Here is an 11,268-nt window from a genome sequence, read left to right as displayed (position 1 = left end):
AATACCACTTGAACGTCTAATGTAAATATAGTAGGTACTTTTGCATTAGCAATAGTAGCCTACTTTAAAAAATCTACCACATAAAACCACGCTATTAAACCAAATAGGCTATTATCAGTTTTGCCATATAATTGGCAAAACTTCCGGCCTATCAACCAAACAAATCGAATGGCACAACTGATATTCTGCAGTGGGATTGTCTTGGGTGTTCCAGGCATGTGGCCATGAAGATATACACATCTGAAAGACTACTAAATTAGTTCTTAGAAGAGCCTAGTAGCAGCAAACGTAGAATGAGTCCAAACTAAGTATGGTGTCAGGTATCACCCAATTAACCCCCAACCAATCCACACAATGGTCCCACTCCCACCCGGTGATGAAGACAAGACCTATGGTTGCACTCTCACCATGCGTCCCTGGCATGTAACCGCCCTCATGAAGATGTTGAGCCTGTGGCCTGGTACCAGCGCGGAGCACCATGACTCACCTGGTGTCCCTGGGTCTTCAGGGAGAGCGTGAATGTAAGGACCCATCGCAGCAGGGCCACTAAGTGGTCACCAATCACATCCATCTCAACACAATCACACAACAAGCAGGGGCGGCAGAAAGACATCTTTATTTGTCAGAGCAGAAGTAACAAAGGAATTCATTTTAGCAAAATAAACAAAAATCAGCCAGATATCACCCTCACCACACTTGAAAGAACAACCAGTTTGGTTTCGTTTTTATTTTTACTTTATTTAGTTGTTTTAAATACACATTATTGTATTTTTTTGGTATTTTATTAACTTTGTTCGCTATTACTGTGTATGCCGAACTTATTATGAAAATGCCATGTCGGAACACAGAAGGGGGAGAGAAGGGAGGCGGTGCTTGGCTTAAGAAGCAATGACAATACAACAGACACTAGTCAATAAGTGCAGAGGAGATGAGTGGCATGTTGTTCAGGGAAGAGGGGGGTGGGAACATTGTTGCCATAGATACTGTATAATGATACCAGTATCTATCATGAGTTGATTGGTGTCAGTTGCAAGATGAGTATAGACTTAGAAGGGGTGAGTACACAAGTAGCCTTCCACCAACACCACCGTATTTATTGTAAAGTGGAGACAAAAAAAGAGACTTCTCCTTTAACACCCCATCCATCTGCCTGTGTCCATAGCGGTTGGAAAAGTGTATTTATTTAAACCCTACATTTGTCAGTTCAGAAGCTTGTGTCAGAGCATTCTTAGTAGCTCAGTGTGTGTGACTGAGTGTGTATATGTGCATGTTAACGACCCTCTTCCCCTCCCTTAGTGAAACTCTGCCCCCCTCTGTTCACTCTGTGACTCTCCGGTAGAAGTAGAGGTAACCCAGGTCCTTGGGTGGCTTCTCTGAGGCACACACTTTCTGATCGTTAAAGATAACCCACCTGAGAGAGAGAGAAGAGAGGGGAGAGGGAGAGAAAGGGAAAAGCCGACAGACATGATGAGAAGACAAGAAACAGCACTTTAAAGCTTTGTCTAGATTGTTATAACCACAGAATCTCTATAGCAACATTGTACACCACAGAAGTGGGTATTAAGTAGAATGACATTCATGTATCAAGTGTGTGTGTAAAGGAGTGGTTTCTTCTATATGAAATGAAAGAGAATGGCGCTTACTGTTGGTCCTTCTTGATGTGGCAGACGTAGTGGCCGCACATAGTGCTTGTGCCCATGTGACTGATGAAGGCAAACAGCTCATACTCTGGAAGAGAGGGGGAGGGAGAGGAGGATAGAGGAGGGGGAGGGAGAGGAGTGAGGGATAGAGGAGAGAAAGGAAGAAACATGCATAGTAGAGACATCAGTGAAAGTGTGCATCTATACTGCAAATTGACATCAATTTGAATACAGAGGGTTTTTGAAATGGAAAGATATGGACAGACAACAATTTGGAGTCTGGGATATTAATTGTTTTATGACGATGCGCACAAAGTTGTTATGAGGGTGCTTTCTACAAGAGGAAAATCATTAATCAATAGATGTTGAGGGTACGCACTCAAGGAAAAAATTAAGCATATTCCTTAATTTCCTGGTGTGCGTGCCTCCCTTATAAAAAAAACAAAATACAGATGCTTTGAAGAGAATATTAAAATATGTTCAAAACGTCCAACCAAAACTGGACCCCCTCCCCTCAACCCCCTCCTCTCCCCGTTGACTTACTGCCGGGTCCGTCTCGGACTTTAGGCCCAGGAGGGGGCTCCCTGGTCCCCTCGCTCTCGGCGGCCGATCGCCCCCCCTCCGAAACCTCCATGGACTCCAGGTCATCCAGGTGGGAGAAGATCCAGTCCACGGCCCGCTCCAGGACGTTACTCTGGAAGAGGAGAGGGATAGGAGAGACCACTTGGTTAAAGGTTGGAGACCTGACCAGCAGCACAAATGAAGAATGTATGTGTGAACTTCAACTGTGTGCTAGAATAGAGTATATTGTGCCAAAGGTCTAATCATATCAGTAAATTCCACGAGATGAGTACAGCTACTGAGCCTGAGCGAAATCTCTCTGCAGTTATAGTATTATTTATTTTAAGCTACATCAAGGAGTTCTGTCACTACAGCAGTGCTAGACGTGAAAGGGAGTTTATTCAATTCAATAAAGTTGATTAAAGTTGAATCAAGTTTATTCAATTCATAGTAAGGGTAAGGGAAACACCGTCTCACCGTGGCCCTCAGTGCTCGCGTGGCCTGGTCTCGGCTGAAGCCCATGGAGACTATGGTTGCTAGGTGCTCCTCGGAAACGCTCTCTGTGGGCGTGGTCCCGGGAGCGGAGCTGGTGCCCGGCAACACCAGGGGAGCGGAGAAATCTGCAGCCAATCACAGAGGGGGAGGAAACGTGAATATAACGTACATAATGAAATCAATTACATGCTGTCGTGAAATTACTATTGTAAAATGTGAGTAACAATGTTGCTGGAAATTACTGACTATTGGTTCTACTTCAAGTTCAAACACATGGCAGGCCATACAATTTCATTGAATCACTTACATTTCTCTACAAACAGCACCCACTTATTGCCCTACATCCATGACAGACACACGTGTTTGATTATATATTTGGAACAACTGATCCTCCGTGACCCACCTGGGTCGTCCATGTGGCCCATGACCCAGTTCATGGCTGCGTCGATTCCAGTATTCCCAGTATAGTACACAGCCTTCCTGCAGGCCTCCAGTGGGAATCCCATCTCACACAACTGGGACACGGTAGAGTCATCCAGGACTGGGGCTGAGAGAGAGAGAGAGAGGGGGGGGGGGGGGGGGGTCTAATTATATGGACGCACTCTACAGACGGCAGCATATGTACAGCAACAATAAGAACGTCATGAATGGTCCTAACAACTGCTGAGAAACTGGACATTTGGAGACGGCCAACGAAATAAAAGCATAAGTTGGCAAACCATATTCAACTCATATTCCGGACAATAGGAGCAACCCAAGTCTCTTTCCCACCATAGAATTGAAATGAAAACTCGCATCACTTCACTGAAAATGCAAAACAAAGTTTCAAAGGTGTAAACACAAAATCATGGAGAAAACATAAAAAAGAGGGAAAGAAGAAAAGAAAGGAAAAGATGGCGATGGGACGACAGGATGAAGGAAGGAATGAAGGAAGTGAAGATCAGAAAGGACAGACAGACTGACACAGTAGTGGGGAGTAGAGCGAGTCGTCCTCCTCGTTGCTGTGGGAACCCAGGATACCTTTGACCTCCACGTCAGGGGTCATGAGAGGGGGTGGTGCCACCTCTGGCAGAAGCTCCTCCCCTGGCTGCTGGCCGGTCCCACGGAGCGCGGTCAGGTCCAGCGTGTCGGGAACGTCGATGCTCACATCTGCAGGGACAAAAAAAACAACATCTATTTAGTTGACAGGGACAGTGCCACATTAATCCAACATCTCAGTTCTCATATCAATGGAAAAGTGACAGAGTTAGCTAAGTACAACGATCATTTCATCCGTGGTACCCTGGACTTGTCAAGCTACTACAGTGGAATTTCCCACTTGAATTTAACTGATATCGTCTGTGATAACCCACAGGTGTAGCTGTTCCATGTGTTTGTAAATGAAAATAATATTATATTCAATACAGAAGATCATGTAGACCTTGTTTACACTGTGTGCAGAGCATTCTACTCACCCAGTTTCTTGGGGACCCAGTCCTGCCCAAAGGTGAACTTCTTAACCTGGATAACCATGTGGTCAGGGAAAGAGGCAAAGCGGGTGGTCCTGAAAGAGGGGTGATGAAAGAGAGAGGGAAAGTGAGACTAATTACAAACTACATTTTCCTCAGGAAAATGCATTGATTGATGGATGGATGATTTAATTCAGTGTTTTCCAACTCCAGTCCTCCAGTACCCCCAACAGCACAAGTGTTTGTTGTACACCCGGACAAACTCACCTGATTCAACTCATTGAGGGCTTGATAATTAGTTGAGAAGTTGAATCAGGTGTGCTTGTCCGGGGCTATAACAAAAAGTGTGCTGTTGGGGGTACTGGAGGACTGGAGTTGGAAAACACATTTAATTGACTGGAAAACTGATTGATAGATTGATTGACTGAGTGAATCTTGTGCGTTGTCATACTTGGTGGCGGTGGTCTTGGCCTGCACGGCGGAGCTCCAGAAGTCTGTGAGCGTCTCTGTTTCGCTGAGCGCCGCCATGCACGCCGTGAACGGGATACAGGCGCGCACCGTCGCTGGGGGAGGTGCTCCCGACGAGTCTGCCTCCTCACGCCGACGCTCAGCCTCCTGCAGCTCCTCTGATTGAGGGGGGAGAGAGAGAGGGATATTTTATTTAAATAAATGTTATTTTATGAAGAATATATTTGACTTATAAAAACTTGTTGGTTGACTTTTTTAATGAGGCTTCAATAAAAAACAAGATGGCAGTTGATGGGGCAGAAGTAGACTCCCTGACACAATAACAAAACTACATTTCCCATGAGCCCCTCACCTGTGTTAGTGGCCTGGTCCATAGGCACAGGTAGCTGGAGGATGTAGTCCACCCTCTGCGTGTACTTTGCTTTCTGTGACTGCTGACACACGATCCTCTCCTCTACCAGGAAACGGAAGGCTTCAGACGGGTTCACCCCCGAACGACAGTTTCTCTGAGGTGGAGGTTAATAAAACAAAAAACTTTAAGAAAATGGGGTACAACAGGAGGGAAAAATCGGATGACAGAAGATGGAAAAAAGGGATGGAGTATGGGATGATTTTACCTCCACCATATTAATGAAGTGCAATAAGAACTCCTGGGCGTCTTGTTGCCGATTGGTGGAGAACTCCGGGTGGCCCCGCCCAACAAGTGCTTTGAACATGCGCGCCGCTATGCCAACCTGGTCACCCTGGAAACAAAAAAATCCTTCTTTAGACAATACACATGGAAAGTGATAACACAATCGCTTAATGTAAACACAAATGGAAAAACTGTCATTTTTGGAGACATGTGTTTGATGCGCCAGTGCTACGGTAGCTAACATTCTGACATAAGAAAAACTTCAGCACAATCTTCCATTGCTTGCCATTCACTTACTCTGGGTTCAGAGCTGGGTTCAGAGCCATCTCCGGGGTCAGGGGCTGGTTTGGAATACTCGCCCGACAACAGACCATAGCCGAGCTTTGCTCTGAAATAAAGAAGAGATGTCGAACACCAAACATCAGACAACACATCGACAACATGGGAAATAAGTCAATTTAAATTATGTATAAATAGAGGATGATAAAAACAGGAATTACTGATCCATCGGGAGAAATGCCATTTCTTAAACTAAACGCAGTCTTATAAATTAGGGGAAAGTGTTGAAGGAGATTTGGTCCTTAGGCAACATTATAGCCTGCTGATAGGTTTTTAGCCCAACAATTACCATCCCGTATCTTATCTAATGTTAGTCTTGGCCATAGAAATTGATTGTTTTTGCTCAGATAAGTGAACAGTTAGTGACAACTGGTGGAGAAAGGCTGGCCTTTAGACAATGACCTACTGTCCATCCAAACATAACACATGCTTCGCACAGTGCCAATGACTATGCATTTGTGTGCCATAACGGTATGCCAGTGTGACTAGCAATGAATACATGTTATAACCCTGACTGTGCTACTTCCAGACACAGGTGTGTGTAGTCTCAAGGTTGTTCGGAAAGGGCAGGTTTAATAAACGTATTCATGTTTGACGCGAAATTAATAACGTAAGTTTGAGTGAGTGTGTGCATGTTACACTGAAAAAAGCATTGGGTGGAAACTCACACTTGGGTTTTGAAGTCCTGGGTGGGGTCGCTTGGAGCTTCATCGAAGATCTTGTCAACGTTGGAGACGTACCTGAGGCAGGGTACACACGACAGAGGGGTTTTGTGAGTATTTTCCAGAACAATGGGCCCTGGTCAAAAGTAGTGCACTATAAAAGGGATAGGGTTGCATCTGGGACGCAGACTAAGAGGTAGAAGTGATAGACGGTTACTGACTTGCTCTGGAAGTCAGGCACGGTGAAGAGGACTTGCATGACCGAGTTGAGGTAGCAGCTGTTGCCCAGGTTCTTCATGCCGGTGAGTCCGGGGCCCGACAGAGGCCGCAGGGTGGCCCCTGACTCCTGGATCACCTCCCACTCTCCCACGCGTTGGTTCACCGCTATCTCCAGCTCTGTCATCGTACGCTCCGTCTGCAGGGGAGGGAGGGGAAGGTGGAGGGGGAGACAGGTGGCGAGGAAAATTGGGATGTCGAGGAGAGATAGGAGAAACAGGGGGAAGGAATGAGAGAAGGAAAGACAATGACAGATTAACCAGATGGACAGGACTGTGATCTCACACTGAGTCCCATCTCTCAATTTGTTGTTATAACACAATCAATATGAGCTATTTAGCCAGGCCAGCTTTGAACATCATTTTGTCACCAACACTGGTAAGGCAAGTACAGAAAAGTATAGACCTTATTCATGAAGGAAAATGTCTGTCACTAAAGAAAAAGAGTCCTCAAACCACAACACTGAAGCTGGAAAGAACCTGCCCATAGAGACCCTGTATCTTTATTGATGTCGGCAGTCCTACCTTTTCCATGGTCATCATGTCGATGCCAAAGTGGGACAGGTGTTCGGGGAGCTTTGGGTCCAGTACCATATCATCCTCGTCATAGGAGTACACATCTGGAAAGGCCACAGAGGAAAGTCAGACATCAAAAGCTCAAAGAATACAGACTCTAACCAAGTTACGACTGTCTACGAGTCAGATTTCACATGAAATTAAATTAAGTTCTCAGTCTCAGAGTCCTTTTCCTTGCCAGTGTTTTCTTAATCTTCCCCTTTCAATAATTCAAGGGTAAGCGTCTCAGTAGGGATTCTGTGACTTCTGGAATATTGGGACTCGTGAGAAGCACTTAGTAAATAAAAAAGCATTGTGTTGTTTCAAGTGTCCAAGTATTCATATTGTGTTGCCATCACCTGCTCCGTCGGGGGTGATGGTGCCCAGTTTGACAGCCAGAGGGTGTCCTGTCTGCTGGAAGTGCAGGAGGGCATGGTTGTTCCCCCCGGAGCCATCGAAATACCTGCGACCGCAGAACACCCTTCCGTCTGACAGATTCATCCACAGGTTCTCCTGCAGGTCACACACCTCACACCGCCAACCACTGGAAGACAGGGATGGAGGGAAGGGAGAAGAGAGAAAGATGGAGAGAGGGGTGGGGAGGGAGATGGAGAGAGAGGGGAGAGGCAGAGAGATCGGGAGAAACATCGATGGATGGAGAGGAAGACGGAGGGAGAAGGAGAGATTGACTGAGAATTAACGATCATCCACTGAAACATATTTAGGCTACATATTGATATACATTATTTAATATATTAATTACATTATCAGACCTTGTATATGGTCCAAGTCTACGATGAAATGAATGGACAAAAGGAGCAAAACTGTCAATGTGCAAGTTCATTTAACGCTGGAGTGCTCGTGAAATTCTAGCCAATGTCAGCTCAGAACAACAACCTAGCCTAAACAGCCTCTCACCTGGGAGGGATCTTGGTGCCGTTGTCGAGCTGCTTGAGTTCGACGGCGTGCCGGGATTCCGCCCGCACCTCGCCGTCCCACTGCTGCACCTGCAGGGCGTGAGACACTGAGTCTGCAGACATCAGCCCTGTCATGGCTAGAGATACCTAAAGGGATATAGAGAAGGTTATAGATGGTCACAACAAGCATGCATGGTGAAGTGTAATACCTAGAGCAGGGGTTGGCAACAGGCTGCCCGCGGGCCAAAACCGTCCCGCTAGCGATTTATTTGCCCCCTCCTTCAAGTTTTTTTTTAAACATCATGTTTTTTTTGGGGGGGGGGGGGGGGGGGGGTTGTTAGTGCTAGGGTAGTTTTTGGTTGTTTTTTTTACTGTAAATTCTGCTAAAATTAGTTTAATTTAGAAAATCTGTTCCCAAGTATTCCCACACAACAACAAAAAAGAGATGTGATCGTGTCTCGATGTAATCCAAGGTATGAAATTAGTGTTATTTTTAAATACAATCTATTTCTGGGCTTAGATGTGGTCAATTCGTGGAGTACAAATTATAATAAATGTCCATCTCCCTGACCATTCCCTCCGACAAAAAACGTCCTGCGGCTGAATCTATTTGCCTACCCCTGACTTAAAGAATAGGGCAGTCTTAGCCCAGCCAAATACTACAGTGGTAACTACAAAAGACAGCCCTCCAATCACGTGGTGCACAGAGAAGAATTTGAGATGTTTGTGTTTTGTTTTTTTAAAGCAGAAGCGTGAGTTTCCGATGCATACACTAACTATGAATGAAGGGATTTCGAAACGACATGCCCATGGCAATGTTTGGTCCTCTTTCTAAACACAGACAAATGCACAACACTCTTAAGAGGTAATTAGCAAAGTTGAGGCAACACTTGAAGTGTTCACCCACAATGTGTCTCACCCGCTCTCTCACAACATCCGGCATGGTGGCGAGATCATCGGATGTAACTTCCTGTCTATCAGGGAAGAGGACGACCTTTACTTCCTCCTCATACTGCTCCTGCTCCACATTGAACCCTCCCTCGATCCCTAAGAGAGACAGAGAGAGGATGAGGAGGAGTGTCAATAGACATATGATATCAGTTTCATTGATCTATCATGGCAGACAACCGGATTCAATGGAAAATGTTGGTGTCAGCGTCCCTGAAGGCTAGCCTGGGTACCAGTATGTTTAGCTATCCTTCCACTCTGTGTCATATGCTAAACACATGCTTGTCATGACATGGAATACAAGGAGTGGAATGTTAGCAGAAACAGACTGGTACCCAGGCTACCTGAAGGCTGTTTCGGGGGTCTTTGCACCCCCATAGCCCTGTCTGAAAATGTGTTGCTGTTAACTCTGCTGTTACCTATGGCCAATCGGGTGGGCTTCTTCTTGGGTGGGTCCCCGGATCCAGAGTTCTCCTCATCTTCCTTCTGGGGAAAATTACAGTTCAGATTTGGTGAATTGTGGAATGTCTCCATCCACAAGAAAGGTGGTAAATAATGTTGATACCAAATGAACTTTGACATTCAATGTGTTTGTTGTGTGGCCACTATTCAGCCACAAGTGCATCTGTAGCAGGCTAGACTCACCCAGAGACTTCAGTGAAAGGTTTGAAGGACCAGTGTATAACTCACCGGAGCTTTGCGGGTCCGGGAGATGTGCAGGTAAGCCCGCTGTCCGCTCCTGGTGTGGTGTCTATCCACATACTGGCTGCCGAACCCAAGGAAACTGTTCATGCACACGTACAGGCCTCCTTCACTCTCCTGAGAAAAAACCCAAACACAAACTAGTGTGAGAACAACATTAACGTTAGTCATTACATTGGCTGTCTTGGAAGCTGGACAGATATTAATTTACCCAACAACCTAATGAATGTAACGTTACAGTAGTTGAAGTCTCCCACGCGGTCCACTCATAACATTGAAGATTATCATGACAACAGCAACTGACATGAATGTAACGTTACAGTGGTTGCAGTCTCCCACGCGGCCCACTCATAACATTGAAGATTATCATGACAACAACAACTGACAGTGCTATTTGTTAGCATGCTAACTAGCAAGTTAGCTAAACAGTTAGAATGACACGTCAAGTGACAGCCATAGTTGGCCAACTGGCTAGCTAGCGTTACACTTGCATGGTAACGTTGGCTAACTGGCTAGCTACGTAACATTACTGCGAGTTCATTGAAAATTAGTCATGATGATAGTCGGAAATGATTTGACAACCACTGTTTAGTTAGCTAACGTTAGCTGAATGGTAAAGATGCTAGCTGGCTAACGTTTCTCAATGTAGCTATAGTCAGTAACTAGCTAGTTTAACTAGTTAACGTTAGCTAGCTATTGTTGTAACTAGCTAACTAGCTAGCTGTATAACTGGTAATACACAAATAAATAACAAACAGCCCCAAAGAAAAAATGTATCTAAATTACAAGTTTAATACGAAGCTAACGTTAGATGAGAAGATGGGTTACTCACCGGAGAGGAAAATGACAATGCGCATTCGTCTTTGTGGACACGGTCCCCGGGCCTCGGAACCCGAATTGTGGACAGAACCGACATCAAAACCTCGCTTACCTCCGCCATCTCAAGCTAGCTAACTCTGCCTTCCAGTCGGACACTTGTTCCTCTGAGTTTGGACCCCAGCTTTTGATTCCCCTGCGTTGAATATTGTTTGTTGTTTGTTTTGCTCTCCCCCTCTGTCTGTCTTTCTCCCAATGAATGGCCTGATGCCTCCCTGTTTCTGTGGACGCAAGGCCGAACGCCCATCTCGCATAGCACGCTCCCCGTAGCAGTGGTAATCGTAATATATAGAGTACAAACTACCACACAATTATGCGATGTTGTGTTTGAAAGAGAAACATGAATTAAGTATGAATTTAGATCGCCAATTAATCAAATCTATATTAAAACGTCATTTAACTTCCAACACAGACATACAATAAAACAAACAGGCAAAATAGACAACATCTGCTTATTTCACACATAACCTTTTCAGTAATTACGGTAATGTTTAACGGCTCGCCACTTCGACAGAAGGCGAAAATGTCAGGTTTTTACAGCACCAAATGAACTACTGCTTTCGCGTGGGTGGAAAGAGAACTTCACACAAACCCCAAATATGTCAATAAAATGTGGTCTATTGTAATTAATATACTATAGAAAAAGATACAGGATTGGATATATCATATCAGCTGCCACCGTTAATGCTGATGAACAAATTACTTTGCAGCCAAACAGGGTATTATTTTGACCTGTTTCATGTTCAGA

At 45.1% G+C, this 11,268-nt stretch overlaps 1 protein-coding gene across 2 annotated transcripts; it reads right to left on the bottom strand.

The window, feature by feature from the left end:
* Positions 1-597: 597 nt before the first annotated feature.
* Positions 598-11,027, bottom strand: LOC311140827 (ubiquitin carboxyl-terminal hydrolase 5-like). Of its 2 annotated transcripts, none has more exons than XM_084176075.1 (20): positions 10,477-11,027; positions 9,633-9,761; positions 9,362-9,428; positions 8,914-9,041; positions 7,996-8,141; positions 7,437-7,621; positions 7,048-7,142; positions 6,469-6,662; positions 6,254-6,325; positions 5,544-5,634; positions 5,230-5,355; positions 4,965-5,118; positions 4,596-4,770; positions 4,151-4,239; positions 3,717-3,845; positions 3,100-3,243; positions 2,679-2,821; positions 2,184-2,334; positions 1,644-1,728; positions 598-1,411 (listed from the first exon to the last, which is right to left on the bottom strand). In XM_084176075.1, the coding sequence occupies exons 1-20, from the start codon at positions 10,582-10,584 to the stop codon at positions 1,318-1,320; spliced, it is 2,505 nt and encodes an 834-aa protein (XP_084032201.1). In that variant the 5' UTR covers positions 10,585-11,027; the 3' UTR covers positions 598-1,317. The 2 variants fall into 2 exon arrangements, with proteins under 2 accessions (XP_084032201.1, XP_084032202.1); XM_084176076.1 differs by having other exon boundaries at positions 9,362-9,425; positions 10,477-10,794.
* Positions 11,028-11,268: the final 241 nt, after the last annotated feature.

The sequence above is a fragment of the Coregonus lavaretus genome, assembly GCF_964263955.1.
Source record: "Coregonus lavaretus genome assembly, chromosome: 13".
NCBI classification, from domain to species: domain Eukaryota; kingdom Metazoa; phylum Chordata; class Actinopteri; order Salmoniformes; family Salmonidae; genus Coregonus; species Coregonus lavaretus.
Note: the sequence above shows the minus strand (reverse complement) of the source record. Positions and strands in the feature narration are given on the sequence as shown.

What these genes read in the sequence shown, in the direction of transcription:
- LOC311140827 (XM_084176075.1), bottom strand. Translation starts at nt 10,584, where the DNA reads ATGGCGGAGGTAAGCGAGGTTTTGATGTCGGTTCTGTCCACAATTCGG. An exon ending in GCCCACCCGATTGGCCATAG is followed by an intron (nt 9,042 to 9,361) that starts GTAACAGCAGAG and finishes TGTCTCTCTTAG; the next exon opens with GGATCGAGGGAGGGTTCAAT. An exon ending in GGCACCAAGATCCCTCCCAG is followed by an intron (nt 7,622 to 7,995) that starts GTGAGAGGCTGT and finishes CCTGTCTTCCAG; the next exon opens with TGGTTGGCGGTGTGAGGTGT.